Source organism: Patella vulgata, chromosome 1, assembly GCF_932274485.2.
Source record: "Patella vulgata chromosome 1, xgPatVulg1.2, whole genome shotgun sequence".
In the NCBI taxonomy this organism is placed as follows: domain Eukaryota; kingdom Metazoa; phylum Mollusca; class Gastropoda; family Patellidae; genus Patella; species Patella vulgata.
Genome location: NC_065879.2, coordinates 93,733,899 through 93,750,203, shown reverse-complemented (window position 1 = coordinate 93,750,203; position 16,305 = coordinate 93,733,899). Strand labels below are relative to the sequence as shown.

The following is a 16,305-nucleotide window of genomic DNA, read 5'->3' as shown; positions in this document are numbered from 1 at the left end:
ACATTTAAAGGTCACCGGAAAAGGTTCATAAATTTTTTAAATAATGCAAGTAATTATGTCAACATATCCTTTCCATAAGTATAACACGAACCCGAATGTCAGTATTACCTGCAACAGGTAAATTTCAACGTTAGCAATTTCCGCCATTCTCCGTGGGTAGTCGTAACTTTCCATAAATGTGACGTCATTTTAGTCCCTCTGCTCATATTCTAGTCTATATTTCTATGTGCAGAAGGACTAAAATGACGTCACGGATTGCTTATTGACGGAAAGTTCCGACTACCGACGGAGAACGGCGGAAATTACTAATGTTGAAATTTACCTGTTGCAGATAATATTGACGTTCGGGCTCGGGTTATACTTATGGAAAGGATATGTTGACATAATTACTTGTATTATTTAAAAAAAAATTGATGCTTTTCCGGTGACCTTTAAAGTGTTTTTTGGGTTTTTTTTACTAGTATGAGTTCTCATATTTTTTGTAAAAATCATTTATTACAAATCTCACAAGTTCATGGTTTCTCTAGTGTATGAATCCTCCTGAAATGAAATGAAATGAAATGAATGGAGTTTAACGTCCTACTGTTCTGCTCCTAACCTGGGCTAATGAAGATGGGCATACGCCATACAGTGTGCTATGAGGGAAATTTTGCCCGGGCAGCGGCACTATCACCTACTCTTATATCGAATTCCAACTGCCAAGGGATCTTTTACGTGCACGCCAATGTGTACACGGGACCTTGGTTTTTCGTCCCATCCGAACGACTAGACAGCTTTCCTTGTCAGCCCCTCCGTCCTGCATCACTGACAAGGGAGAACCACGCCGGAAAATCTGGATGAACTTTCTCGGCCAATGCAGGGATCGAACACCCGACCTCCAGGCTAGCGAGCTAGCGTCTTAGCCACCGTGATCCCCCATGAATCCTCTCTGTATGAATAATGACATGGGTCTTAAGTTGATATCTGCTAGTGAAACATTCACCACAAACATCACATTTATAGGGTATTTCACCAGTATGAATTCTCATGTGTGATTTCAGATTACCACTACGAGTAAATGGTTTACTACAAACATCACATCTATAAGCTTTCTCAACCGAATGAATAATCACGTGAGATATCAAATGACCTTTCTGACTAAATGTTTTACCACAAATATCACACTTAAAAAGTTTTTCACCAGTGTGAATTCTCATGTGTGCCTGAAAGTTACCATTCTTAAGAAATGATCTACTACAAACATCACATTTATAAGGTATTTCGCCAGTATGAATTCTCATGTGTGATTGTAGATTACTACCGGTAGTAAAGGATTTACTACAAACATCACATTGATAAGGTATTTCGCCAGTATGAATTCTCATGTGTGATTGTAAGTTACCAATCTTAAGAAATGATCTACTACAAACATCACATTTATAGGGTATTTCACCAGAATGGGTCTTCATGTGTGACTTTAGATCACCACTACGAGTAAATGGTTTACTACAAACATCACATCTATAAGCTTTCTCGCTCGAATGAATAATCGCGTGAGATATCAAATGACCTTTCTGACTAAATGATTTACTACAACCATCACATCTGAATGGTTTTTCACCAGTATGAATTCTCACGTGTGCCAGAAGATTATGTTTCTTAATAAATGATTTACTACAAATATCACATTTATAACTTGTTCCACAACCTGTTTCATTATACTGGCTAAAACTTGTCTCCCAATTTTTACCATGTTGTAAAACAGAATCCTCGCCTTTAACATGTATTTCACAGTGTTTTTCTAAATCAGTTTCTAATCTAAATTCTTCATCACACAATTTACACTGATAAACAGTTTCAATATCTTCAGTTTTCTCTTCTTTGACATGACAATATTCATCTACATTATCAGTTTTCTTTTCTTTAATACGACAATATTCATCTACATCATCAGTTTTCTCTTCTTTGACATGTATTTTACTGTGTTGTTCTAAATCATCAAATTGCTGAAAAATCGAGTCACACACAACACACTTGTGGAGTATTTTTACATTATTAGTTTCCTGTAATATATAAAAGTTATAACATCATTTGTTTACTGTAATATATAAAAGTTATAACATCATTAGTTTACTGTAATATATAAAAGTTATAGTGTCATTAATTCCCTGTAATATATAAAAGTTATAACATCATGAATTTCCTGTAATATATGAAGAGTTTTGTTCCAAAATGCTACATATCTTTGTTTTTAGAAAAATGAGTATTTCTTTTTTCATGTTCTTAAGAGTGATTGTAAATTGCTTTAAAATCATAACCGACAAAGAAATTCAAATCTAAAAACATTTTTTATTTTTTCAGTTTAGAAATTATGAATTTACCGGTACAATATTGTAATTACAATAAACAGTCCAGTTTATTAAGCTTATTAAATGTTTAATAAAATTTGGGCCCTTGGAAGTGTTAATTTACACATTTCTTGTCTAATTCTACTACCAAATCATGGTTTCTACTGCCTTTATACTCTACATTTCTACTTCCGAATCATGGTTTCTATTGTCTTTATACATGTACCCTACTGCCATTATACTCTACATTTTATTGTTTATGTACTGGCATGTATAAATCTGTAACCAAGCTTGTTCTTATTTGGTCTTTTATGTGTTAAAAACCTGGAGTCACGGTGGCTAGGTGGTTAAGACGCTGGCTCGCTAGCCTGGAGGTCGGGTGTTCGATCCCTGCATTGGCCGAGAAAGTTCATCTAGATTTTCCGACGTGGTTTCCCCTTGTCAGTGGTGCAGAACGAAGGGCCTGACAAGGACAGCTGTCTAGTCCTTCAGATAAGACGAAAAACCAAAGTCCCCTGTATACATTGGAATGCACGTAAAAGATCCCTTGGCAGTTGGAATTCGATATAAGAGTAGGCGATAGTGCCGCTATCAGGGCAAAATTTCCCTCATAGCACACTGTATGGCGTATGCCCGTCTTCATTAGCCCAGTATAGGAGCAGAACAATGTCAGACTTTATGATACAGCGCGCATACGCTAACTATTCAACCCTCCACCAGGTTAACAGATATGTCCTAATTTAGAAATGATAAAAGCTGTGTAACTTACCTCAGTTGGTGGATTGTTAGTTAAGTCTTCTACGGGTACCGGAACACTTTCATTTTCAAATGCCGGTGGGCTGTTAGTCACGTCTTCAACGGGTACCACAACACTTTCATTTTCAGACATAATCTAAATGAAAGTTGAATTCTTGTCATGAAATATTATAAAAGACTAAAAACTTGTACGTACTTAAAGTGTTTAAAATAAGTTTCTGAAACAAAATAAAATGAAGTGGGGTTGAACGTCTCGCTGTTTGCTTCACACTTCCTTGATGGGCATACGCCTTAGAGTGTGCTAAGAGGTAAATTTTGCCCGGGCCTACTCCTATAAAAAAAACCCTAAAAACTTGCACATGTTTACCATGCTTACATTTCTATAAGTGTCTGAAACAACCCTTTTTGTTTGTGACCCACTTTATTTAATGAAATGAAATGGGGTTTAACGTCCTACTGTTCTGCGTCTATACTGGGCTAATGAAGACGCGCATACGCCATACAGTGTGCTATGAGGGAAATTTTGCCCGGGCAGCGGCGCTATGGCCTACTCTTATATTGAATTCCAACTGCCAAGGGATCTTTTATGTGCATTCTAATGTATACACGGGACCTCGGTTTTTCGTCTCATCCGAAGGACTAGACAGCTGTCCTTATCAGGCCCTCCGTCCTGCATCACCGACAAGGAGAAAACAGGTCGGAAAATCGGGACAAACTTTCTCGGCCAATGCAGGGATCGAACATCCGACCTCCAGGCTAGCAAGCCAGCGTTTTACCCACCTAGCCACCGTGGCTCCACTTTATTTAATGATACAGGTTCATTTTAGAAAAAAACAAAAATAGGTACAGTACCAGTAGCCTACTAAAGCAAACTTGGGAAAATATATCGATATAGCCAATAATCGCCGGCGACTATGGAAAATATCGATATTCAGTTCTTGATATTGATACTCGCATAAAAAATAAAGAAGCTTCAATAAAATGAAATTAACGGAATGTTTTGTGTCAAATAATCACTGTCATATCATTCAAAACATGTTAAAACAAAAATACACACACTAAGGTACATCCACCGCGCGGGTAATTTTTGTGGTTGTTTACAACAATGACAAAAAAAACCCCATTAATTAATTGTTCAAGGGGAATTACCAGATTTTAATAGAAATTTATTTATTGCTATAAGCAGCCGAGGGAAATTGTCAACAGCGATTGATGGCCAGCGCAAAGCTGCGAATACTATTTTGTTAATAACCCCATCCGATAAGTTGTGAACGAAACAAACAGAAAACATAGTTTGAGGATCATATTTTTTTTTTATTTGATCAATAACACATTTAAATGCATTATTAGCATACAAACAGTTATTTCTTTCAACTTCAAATTTTCCGATATATCAATATCGATATTGCCGAAATGGTTGCCGATATCGATATTTAAAATGGATATCGATTGCCAGCTCTAGTAGTCTACTAAAACAAACTTGGGGAAATATTAAAACAAAAATACATTTATAGATATGGCTATTTAATGAATTAAACATTAGTCGGCTATTTTTACGGCACTTCCAGTTGTTCATGCACACCAGGTAAAATATTGGACTTATGAGAAAGAGAGAGACATGGGGTTTAACGTCCACTCAACAGAAACTAGGTCATTTCGGTACTAACACATGGTTCAATTTTATTTCAATAATTCCCATGCGCGTAGGGGTCTTTAGCAGTGCAAGGAAACCAGAGGACTCAGAGAAAACTCACGAGGTTGGACAGGTGACCCTATTCCTTGTCACGTACAACGGGGGAATCGAAACCCCGCCAGTTGAATTAATGACAGACCGTATATACAGGGTGCACATGCTAACCATTCGGTCATCCAAACCCCCTTGGACTTAAGAGAATTTTACTCACGTAAATTAAAATTAAAATAGTGTAGTCATATGTGCGTGATGTAGGCGAAAATCTACAGCAGTGCTGAAGACAAAAATCTAAATCCTGTATTTTCCTGATTTGCAGGCGCGAAGGGAAGTGCCGTAAAATACAGTTCTGTAAAAATAGTCTACATGATATTCATAAAAATACGGTGGCCACTTTGTACCTACCCTGGCAACTTCTCTTTTTAAGAAAGCTTTTCTCTTTTTAACAGGAGACAGTGTGCGGCTAGCAATATTAGCATTAGTACTATCAGATGGCACATTGGTAGACGGACTGTGAATGGTTGGGTAAGAACCTTTCACAAGTGTCATCTTTGGCGGTTTCACCCCCATTACATTCATTTCGAATCTGGTTCGGAAGGGAAAGGAATCAGCCGTAAAATGTGCTGAACACAAGTGTGAATGTATTGATGGGCCTTTCCAATGAGCTCGTTTGGTCTTTACAAAGTTGATCCATGTCCGACGAACTGAGTCATTTCTTTTCGGAAAAGCGTGCATGGAACAGCCGTCGTTATTGGTGTTTGAACAGCCGGCAGCAACGCATAATTTTCCCGTAGAATATTTGAACCTCGGTGAATCCATTTCAACACGACCTCAACCCGCTAACTAGTTGAAAACCCAAACAACAAGCGAAATTAGCGAGCGCGAGTAATGTAAACAATGAACCAGAAACCATTGTATGTCGCGTGTTCAGATTGATTTCCGTTTCCGGTAGCAGAGGTTATTATTGAATATGGACGTGGATCTGTCCAACGCGAAGTACTCACAAATAATAACTGCAATCGTTTTAGTCCTCACATATTTTAAAGGACAATATTGGTGCCAGTCATTATCATATATGTAATAGAACTGGTTAAACAGTTCCAAATATTATTTGTCACAGAGATCATTGCTACGATAGATGCGTAATCAATGTTTCAACAATCGGAAGTGACGATCGCAAAAGGAAAACACGAGTTATCCTTCTATATAACTGACTGAAGTGATGGGTGATAACAGATACATGGGCGAATTTCTGCTCACTAATAATTCCTTCGAAGACCAAAAGTTGCACACATGGGTCTTTAGCAGGTAGGTTTAACAGACAACCCTACTCCTTCATGTACAAGTGGATGAATCAAAATCCCTACACTTTACTAAAAGACAGACCTTATGATTCAACACAAACATGTTCACCATTCGCCCCCCCCCCCCACCTCAATCATCTTTACGACTTCCTGATGTAAGATAGTGTACAGTTGTGGTTTAGCAAGAGAGAGAGAGAGAGAGAGAGAGAGAGAGAGAGAGAGAGATGGGGTTTAAGGTCCACTGAACACAAACTAGATCATTTCGGGACTAACATGGTTTAATTTTTTATTTCAATAATTCGCTTGCGCGTAGGGGTCTTTAGCAGTGGGAGGAAACTAGAGGACCTGGAGAAAACCCACGAGGTTGGACTGGCGACCCTACTCCTTGTCCCGTACTACCGGAGAATCGAAACCGTGCCAGTTGACTCAATGACAGACTTTATGATTCAATGCGCATGTGTTAACCACACGGCAACCCAAACCCTCACTACGTACCTCTCCCACCTACCCCCAAGCATCTGTACGACTTCCTGGTGTAAGATAATGAAATAGTGTACAGTTGTCGGTATTCAAATGGGGTATACCTTCCTGATGTTCTTATCTGTACATCAGAAGACTTCCTACATCAGAAGACTAGCACCTCATTGAAACTTCATTTGTAAAGCAAGCATACTCCTGTATCCAATGTTTTAAAACACATAATAACCAAGTCTCTTCGATTCTCTTGGCGTGTTTTCATTGTCAGCCTCAGAAAACTTGTGCTACCACCTCCAGTCACATGGCCAGCTTCAAAAATAGTGCAGCTGATTCAAAATCAAACTCAAAGACAGACCTCCAGTCGACAGAAATACTAGCTCCAGGCCTCCACGGAAATACACTTACTTTTTCTTGAATTCTGACTCCCCAGGCCCTCCACCTTGCACCAGTGATAAAGGGGAACCTCTCTGGGCCACTGTGGCCTGTGACGAATTGTTTAGACAGCTAGCTGTCATTTCAATCGCTTTGTTTACATCTAGAGCTTTCGCCGGTCTCGTTGTCACGTTAAACCGGAAGTTCACTTCCCTGGTGGAATTTAGCTTATTTTCACCATAAGTATATATTGTCAGTAATTTGTAATGTCTGTAAAGAATTCCTTGTACATGAATTACTTTTAAAACTTACATTATAGTTCATTTTACTTACATATTTAGTAGATACAGCTTAAGATTCTCCGCTTCCATTTACCGCTACGTTAACTGTTAGAAGACGAGCGCGTGCCATTTCAAGCGTTCGCATTGGACGACAGGAAATCCCATGCAGGGATTGGATAATATCGTCACGTGATACCTATGGAACGCAATAAAGCAACCGCGTTCAGTTGTGTCTACGCTCTATGCCGTGGCTCAGTTTCACGTCTGCTATAGGCCTAACCTAGACAGTGATCAACGTTTAGTTCTACTTACCGTAGTCTTATTTGATATTATAAGACTTATTATTATAACTAAACCATGGAAGATTTAATGGTAAGAAACGAGTCAGTCTGGGGCCAGTTTCACGAAATTTTAACTAAGATAAAATCCAAATTTTAGTAATTTGATTGGATAATATATTAGATTGATTTTAATTTTAGTGCTAAGCCAATCAAAATTGAAATATCTACTAAAATTTGGATATTATCTTTAGTTAAAATTTCGTGAAACAGGGCCCTGAATATTAAGTCAACTTATAAATTATATATTATAGCCGTTTAATTATTATTCGCGGCGCTTCGAATCTAATCTACCGATTACTGCGCTAGCCTAGTCCTATTCCGACTATTTAGCCACTTAGACTAACACTAAGCTGACTTAGCCATGTTTTTGAATTAGTCCCAAGACAAAGGAACATATTATGATGCATGAAAATAAACTTGAATAAAATTCTATACTACTACTACTATTGTCATATAAATGAAATGAAATGGAATTAATGTCCTACTGTTCTGCTCCTATACTGGGCTAATGAAGACGGCATACGCCATACAGTGTGCTATGGGGGAAATTTTGCCCGGACAGCGGCACTATTGCCTACTCTTATATCAAATTCCAACTGCCATGGGGATCTTTTACATGCATTCCAATATATACACGGGACCTCGTTTTTCCATGTCATCCGAAGAACTAGACAGCTGTCCTTGTCAGGCCCTCCATCCTGCATCACTGACAAGGGGGAACCACGCCGGAAAATCTGGATGAACCTTCTCGGCCAATGCAGGGATCGAACACCCGACCTCCAGGCTAGCGAGCCAGCGTCTTACCCACTTAGCCACGTGATCCCCCTATTGTTATATAACTAAATATTATTAATATTATTAATATTATTATCATATCTGTGGTATCCTTGAAATATATTTTATTAATAAAACTTGTGCATGTTGATTTTTTATGAATGCCTTGTGTCATTTCTTTTGCTCGAATGCTAGTTATATAGAGTTGAACCCACTAGGATTGCTCTGAGCTCTTTGGCGAGCTGCAAAAGACAGTCCCGTTATAGGCTCCCTATAATATATGTAAAGACTGTCTAGACTAGGGGATCACATGGCTAAGTGGGTAAGACGCTGGCTCGCTAGCCTGGAGGTCGGGTGTTCGATCCCAGCATTGGCCGAGAAAGTTCATCCAGATTTTCCGGTGTGGTTCTCCCTTGTCAGTGATGCAGGACGGAGGACCTGACAAGGACAGCTGTCTAGTCTTTTGGATGGGACGGAAAACCGAGGTCCCGTGTACACATTGGCGTGCAGGTAAAAGATCCCTTGACAGTTGGTATTCGATATAAGAGTAGGCCGTAGTGCCGCTGTCCGGGCAAAATTTCCCTCATACTCATAGCACACTGAATGGCTTATGCCCGTCTTCATTAGCCCAGTTCGGAGCAGAACAGTAGAACGTTAAACCCCACTTCATTTCATTTCATTTCTGTCTAGACTACTCTATATATTTTTCATTATCTGTTTTTGAAATGTTATAATGAGAACTGTCAGCTCTTTATCTAGGTGTGGTGTAATGGTTGAGAGCGAGCCATTAAGTAATGATATAACACGAAGAAATTAAACAACTTATTGCAGGTAATATTGACATTCAGGTTTGTGTTATACTTATGGAAAATATAATTACTTGCATTATTTAAAAGATTTATGAAGCTTTTCCGGTGATCTTTAAAATATCAACACTATCCAGCAATGTAAAGACTAGAATCGCACTTAAAAATAAAAACACTATCCAGGCTAAAATCTCACTTAAAATAAAGACGCTATCCAGCAAATTGTCACTCGAGCCTGGAGTCCAATATTTCATCTAGTATAAATGTACAATTGGCAAGTCATTTGAAAAAATGGTACGCCAACATCAAAGGATGATGTCACATCTGTATTTTAAATCCTACATAGTGTATCTTTATTTTTTTTTCTCCCAACTTCATCCAACATCATGTGTCATCATTCAATCTTCACCTTGAGTTTCAAATGTTTTTTCCAGTAATGCACGGTTTAATGTCGATGCTTTTCCCCAATCTGATTAAAATACAGATCTATATTTCGTTTTGTTTTTTTTATACTTTCGATGGCCTACACCACTTGATTCATGAAGATCTGACAAGTTGTTCTGGAAGGTCGCGTCAAGGGTCGTACAAATGTTTATAAAGAAATTATTTTTTTTTATCATACTTGGGGAACATGTATACGCGAACTGTGCAAATTAACAACGGTCGTATATGCCTTTATCCATTCTACACCCTAGGTATTTTTTATTAATATATAGTTGTTTTTGAATCAGCCATTCTGCATTGTCTTCTGGGATGTTTTTCTTTGTTTATTACAAATGGCACTCAAACCAGATATATCCATTGTCGTGCACGACATCATGTACTAATTGTGTCTAATTTGTATTGATGTTAAATGGTTATAACTGACCGTTTATTTAATGACTATAAATGTGAGAAACTTAAGGTTTGGTATATATGTATAAATTCTGTGGAATAATTGCATATTGAATTTGGCGTTCGGTTATTCCAGTCTATTCAGGTAGTCTTCCCTTATGGGATATGTTTAGCCTTGTTCACCGAGTCGCTCATTACAAATGGCGCCTGAAAGCATTCTGGCACACGATTCGTTTCCCAAGTTTAAAATTTTCATTGTGTATTAAAATATAGGAAATCAGAAGCCCATCTTTTCTCCGTAAGATAACAACATCAATGTTGATTTAAATTGACCAATAAGTCGTGTTTGCAATGTCGAAGACAGTGGATAATACCGAGTTAAAGACTTAGCTACTTTAAGTCTGAGAATTCTCTGCTAAATCTGGGCCAGGTCCAAGTTTCATGTGAACAGAGATAGTCGCTGCCAGTTTGTTGGACAACGTATTCTACAAATTGTGCAAGAGCAATAACTCTAGAAATGTAACATGCTTCTTCATATCTTACTATTAGTCCCGAAATGACCTAGTTTGTGTCGAGTGGACGTTAAACCCCTTTTCAAGTTCAAACAGTCCACAGAGAGATCATGGGCAATAACTCCATTTCATTTATATTTTGAATAATAAAGAAACATAGATGCACTTTGATGAAGGCCTGATTTATATAAACTTATATTTTAATTATTACAAGATTATTTCTGACATGCCTGTGTAGGTAACCATGGATGGGGTAAGATTTGTCACAAACATCATATTTATATGATCTTCCCCCCCCCCCCTCTGTAGAGGACCTCGGTTATGAAATGATTTACTACAATCATCACATTTAAAGTGGTTTTTTTCATATGCTTCTGGGGGGGGTTGGATGGCTGAATGGTTAACGTGCTCGCGCTGTATCATAAAGTCTGTCATTGAGTCGACTGGCGTGGTTTTGAATCCCCGGTTGTACGTGGCAAGGAGTAGGGTCACCTGTCCATCCTCGTGGGTTTTCTCCGGTTTCCTCCCACTGCTAAAGACTCCTATGCGTAAGCGAATTATGTAAATAAAATTAAACCATATGTTAGTCCCGAAATGACCTAGTTTGTGTCGAGTGGACGTTAAACCCCATTTCTCTCTCTCTCTCCATATGCTTCTGATGCTGGATTTTTTGTATAAATGATTTATTACAAATCTAACAAGTAAATGTTTTTTATCACCCAATAATACATTCTACAGTAGATATCGCTTTTGTGATAAATTTCATGATTGGTCAGATAAAAAGGAACTACTTTTTTTTTTTTCATTTTTTATTAAAAGTAACCTTTTTTATATTAAAAATAAACAATTTGTATTTAATTGACCTTGATGGAAACACTGGGTCAATATAAAGGACTTTGCAATGGTTGAATTGCTGTCAAAAAATGATGTATCAGTACGCCGTAATGTAATCAGGTTCAGTAAAAGTGAAATCTATAGCAAAGAATTATATTTATTTATTTGTGCATGTAAGAAGGTATTGGGAGATAAATATAATATCCTACTTGTCTTTTTTGATATAAAAAAATATCAACACTCGTCGATAAAGTAAAAGTAAAAAAAAACTTGTGACAATGACATGGGTCTAAAGTCGAAATCTGGTAACCAAAAAGGGGTCTCTCCAGTATAAATTCCGAGTGAATGATTTACTACTAACATCACATAAAGGGCCCAAGAGCAGCTACCAGAGTTGAATTGTTGGCACAATATAAATCAATTGTTCTTATTATTATAAGCTTTCTCGCCCGAATGAATAATCGCGTGAGATCTCAGATGAACTCTCTGACGAAATGATTTACTACAAACATCACATTTATAAAGTTTTTCACCTGTATGAATTCTCATGTGTGCCTGAAAGTTACAATTCTTAAGAAATGATTTACTGCAAACACCACATTTATGACTTGTTTTGGAACCTGTTTCATCTCGAGTCTCTGTTTTATTATACTGGCTAAAACTGTTCTCCCAATTTTTGCCATATTGTAAAACAGAATCCTCTACTTTAACATGTTCTTCACAGTGCTTTTCTAAATCTGTTTCTAATTTAAATCCTTTATCACATAAATTACACTGATAAACAGTTTCAGTATCATCAGTTTTCTCTTCTTTAACATGACAATATCCATCTACATCGTCAGTTTTCTCTTTTTTAACATGGCAATAATCATCTACATCATCAGTTTTCTCTTCTTTAACATGACAATATTCATCTACATCATCAGTTTTCTTTTCTTTAACATGTATTTTACAGTGTTTTTCTAAATCAGATTCTAATTTAAACTCTTCATCACATTTGTTACACTGATAGCATGTTCCAAAATCAGCAGTTTTCTCATCTTTAACAAGACAATATTCGTCAGTTGTCTCTTCTGTATCTGTATGTGTTTTGATATGTTTACGCAGGTTACTCGTATCAGTAAATGATTTACCACAAACATCACATTTATAAGGTTTAAATCCTGTATGTATTCTGAGATGTCTCTGTAGACCACTACTATAATCGGTGAATGATTTACTACAAACATCACATTTATAAGGCTTCTCTTGGCTGTGAGTTTTGATGTGTCTCTGTAGAATACTGTTGTGAGTAAATGATTTACTACAAACATTACATTTATATGATTTTTTACCTGTATGGGATTTTATGTGTGTTTGTAGATTACCATTTTGAGTAAATGATTTACTACAAACATCACATTTATAAGGCCTTTCTCCATTGTGAATTCTCGTGCGCATCCGGAGACTGTCTCTACGGGAAAATGTTTTCATGCAGACGTCACATTCAAAATTATTTTCCCCTGTATGAGTTTTTCTGTGTCTTTGTAAGTCAGATTTGAGACGGAATGATTTGCTACAAACATCACATGTATTAGAACCTGTCTGATTGGGTATCTCTGTTTCATCACATGTTTTAGAACCTGTCTGATTGGGTATCTCTGTTTCATCACATGTGTTAGAACCTGTCTGATTGGGTATCTCTGTTTTATCACATGTGTTAGAACCTGTCTGATTGGGTATCTCCCTTTCATCACATGTGTTAGAACCTGTCTGATTGGGTATCTCCCTTTCATCACATGTGTTAGAACCTGTCTGATTGGGTATCTCCCTTTCATCACATGTATTAGAACCTGTCTGATTGGGTATCTCTGTTTCATCACATGTGTTAGAACCTGTCTGATTGGGTATCTCTGTTTTATCACATGTGTTAGAACCTGTCTGATTGGGTATCTCTGTTTCATTATTTTGGCTAAAACCTTTCTCCAAACTTTTACCATGCTGTAAAACAGACTCCTCTTTTTCAATATGTATTTCACAGTGTTTTTCTAAATCAGTTTCTAAATCAAATACTTTATAACACATTTTACACTGATAAACAGTTTCAATATTATCATCAGTTTTCTCTTCTTTAACATGACAATATTCATCTATATCATCTGTTTTCTCTTCTTTAACATGTATTTTAGTGTGTTGTTCTAAATCATCATATTGTTGAAAAATCTCATCACATACAACACATTGATGAAGCATTTTTACATCATTAGTTGCCTGTAATATATAAAAGTTATAACACCATTAGTTTCCTGTAATATATAAATGTTTTAACATCATTAGTTTCCTGTAATATATAAATGTTTTAACATCATTAGTTTCCTGTAATATATAAAAGTTACAACATCATTAGTTTCCAGTAATTTTATAACATCATTAGTTGCCTGTAATATATAAAAGTTATAACATCATTAGTTTCCTGTAATATATAAAAGTTATAACATCTAAAAGTTATAACATCATTAGTTTCCTGTAATATATAAAAGTTATAACATCATTAGTTTCCTGTTAGATATTAAAGTTACAACATCATCAGTTTCCTGTAATATATAAAAGTTATAACATCATTAGCTTCCTGTAACATATAATAGTTATAACATCAATAGTTTCCTTGCTTTCTAACCTTGAGGTTCCGTATTTGATCCCTGTGATGGCTGAGAGAAAGTGCATCTGGATTTTCCGGCATGGTTCCGCCTTGTCAGTGATGCAGGACAGAGGGTCTGACAAGGCACAATGTATAGTCATTTGGCAGATACGAAAAACCAAGGTCCTGCCTGTGTTCACATTGACATGCACATAAAAGATCCCATGGGAGTTAGAATTTCATATAAGAGTAGGCCATATCGCTAATGTCCAGGCAAAATTTCCCTCATAGCCCATCTACATTAGTTGTGGAAGCAAGTTACAGGACCTCCAGTTTGAGTCAAATCCCAAATCAATGACTTAAGCACCGAATCGAGTCCCAAGTTTTCACAAAGCCTGAATCCTGTTCAAGTCGCCAGTTCATCAAATAAGTCAGCAATTCAAACGTTGGTCACCTGACGATGCAGGTTTACTCATATTATTTTTCTGATGCTTTCTTTTTCAAAGATTATATTTATTTTATTGTTTTATATTTCATGTATTACTTAACTTATCTTTGCCGAGAGCGAATCAGTTCGCACCCTGTCATTAGACGGTAGCGTATCAAAGCGCCAACTAATCATACCTGGCATCAGCCTTAGCGAACAAAAACGCGACATCAATTAACTCTTTTCTTTTGAATTTATTTCTTAAAATAATGTTGATTGGATGATAAAAATAAACCATCCAATTACAAAGATTGTAATAAAAATAAAACACCCAATGAAAAACAATGTTATATTGGCTAATTGTCCAAAAAAGGTGAATTGTTTAAAAAAAGGATCTCATAAGTGAAAATTCACACCGTGTCTACGACTTTGGCATTATTCCAAAATTATTAAGCGAAAAACGAACACATAAAATGGCATCGAGAGTTGATTAAGTTCTTTTCATGTTAATAAATGTCTAATTAAAAGTTTATATAACATTTTAGGTCTAAAGAAAGACCTGCAATAGGCAGATTTAGCTCTTACATAATGTCATGTTATGTGCTAATTTAGAAACGATAAAACCTCTGTAACTTACCTCAGTACGTAGGTCAAATGTTGGTGGATTGTTAGTTAAGTCTTTGACAGGTACTGTAACACTTTCATTTTCAAATACCGGTGGGCTGTTAGACACGTCTTCGACGGGTACTGTAACACTTTCATTTTCAAATGTTGGGGAGCTGTTTGTCAAGTCTTCAACAGGTACTGTAACGCTTTTATTTTCAGCCATAATCTAAATGAAAGTTGAATTCTTGTCATGAAATATTATAAACAACTAAGATGGCACATATTAACAGTGTTTACAATAATACATTTCTATCAATTTCTAAAATGAAATGAAATGAAATGGGGTTTAACGTCCTACTGTTCTGCTCCGACTGGGCTAATAAAGAGGGGCATACGCCATACAGTGTGCTATGAGGGACATTTAGCCCGGAACTACTCTTATATCGAATTCCAACTGCCAAGGAAGCTTTTATGTGCACGCTAATGTACACATGTCAGGCTTTCCGTCCAGCACCACTGACAACGGGAAACCATGTCGGAATATCCTGATGAACTTTCTCAGCCAATGCAAGGATCGAACATGCGACGTCCAGGATAGCGGGGATGATGGCCAAATGGTTAGCACTTGCGCGCTGTAGCATACGGCCTGTCATTGAGTCAACTGACGTGGTTTCGAATCCCCGGTTGTACGTGACAAGGAGTAGGGTCGCCTGTCCAACCGGTTTCCTCCCACTACTAAAGACCCCTACACGCGCAAGCGAATTATTGAAATAAAATTAAACCATATGTTAGTGCCGAAATGACCTAGTTTGTGTCGAACGGACATTAAACCCCATCTCTCTCTCTCCCTCTCCAGGCTAGCAAGCCTGCTTCTTACCCACCATCATGGCAGTTTCTGAAACACCCATTAAAAGTTTTCATTAATTGATTATTGTGGCCTATAAATGATACATTCAACTTGGAAACAAAATGGTGGCTTGCATTAAGTGGAATTTATTTTATATAAATAAAATGATTATTAACCTTGATGAATCCATTTCAACACGACCTCAATCCGGTAACTATTCGAAAACCCAAACAGTCAACGAAATCAGCGAACATGAGTTCTGAACCGGAAACCACTGTACGTCATGTTTGGATTGATTTCCGGTAGTATTTATAATTATTGAATATGGACGTGGATCTGTCCAACACTAAATACTCACAAATAATAACTGCAATCGTTTTAGTCCTCACATATTTTAAAACGCCCAGTAGAATAGACAGGGGATCAGTGTGTACGAGTGACGGGTGGGACCCCCCCACCCTCCACACCAAAATAATTTGTACCATAAAGAAATATGTCAT

The 16,305-nt window shown here is 37.1% G+C and overlaps 2 protein-coding genes across 3 annotated transcripts; both read right to left on the bottom strand.

The window, feature by feature from the left end:
- Positions 1–430: 430 nt before the first annotated feature.
- LOC126817105 (gastrula zinc finger protein XlCGF57.1) lies at positions 431–5,689 on the bottom strand. 2 transcript variants are annotated; one of them, XM_050543982.2, is made up of 4 exons: positions 5,179–5,689; positions 3,097–3,219; positions 1,688–2,042; positions 431–540 (listed from the first exon to the last, which is right to left on the bottom strand). In XM_050543982.2, the coding sequence occupies exons 1-4, from the start codon at positions 5,590–5,592 to the stop codon at positions 524–526; spliced, it is 909 nt and encodes a 302-aa protein (XP_050399939.1). In that variant the 5' UTR covers positions 5,593–5,689; the 3' UTR covers positions 431–523. The 2 variants fall into 2 exon arrangements, with proteins under 2 accessions (XP_050399939.1, XP_050399915.1); XM_050543958.2 differs by lacking the exon at positions 431–540 and having other exon boundaries at positions 548–2,042.
- Positions 5,690–11,348: 5,659 nt separating this feature from the next.
- LOC130010316 (zinc finger protein 436-like) lies at positions 11,349–16,082 on the bottom strand. The gene is made up of 3 exons (XM_050543921.2): positions 15,982–16,082; positions 14,990–15,184; positions 11,349–13,558 (listed from the first exon to the last, which is right to left on the bottom strand). Exons 2-3 carry the CDS (start codon positions 15,179–15,181, stop codon positions 11,726–11,728), a joined length of 2,025 nt encoding a protein of 674 aa, XP_050399878.1. The 5' UTR covers positions 15,182–15,184; positions 15,982–16,082; the 3' UTR covers positions 11,349–11,725.
- Between the last annotated feature and the right edge of the window lie 223 nt (positions 16,083–16,305).

Coding starts and splice junctions, on each gene's coding strand:
- LOC130010316 (XM_050543921.2), bottom strand. CDS start 15,181: ATGGCTGAAAATAAAAGCGTTACAGTACCTGTTGAAGACTTGACAAAC. Junction 13,559..14,989: donor CATTTGACCTACGTACTGAG/GTAAGTTACAGA, acceptor TATATATTACAG/GCAACTAATGATGTAAAAAT.
- LOC126817105 (XM_050543958.2), bottom strand. CDS start 5,592: ATGGATTCACCGAGGTTCAAATATTCTACGGGAAAATTATGCGTTGCT. Junction 3,220..5,178: donor TAAAAAGAGAAGTTGCCAGG/GTAGGTACAAAG, acceptor ACTTTCATTTAG/ATTATGTCTGAAAATGAAAG. Junction 2,043..3,096: donor CTAACAATCCACCAACTGAG/GTAAGTTACACA, acceptor TATATATTACAG/GAAACTAATAATGTAAAAAT.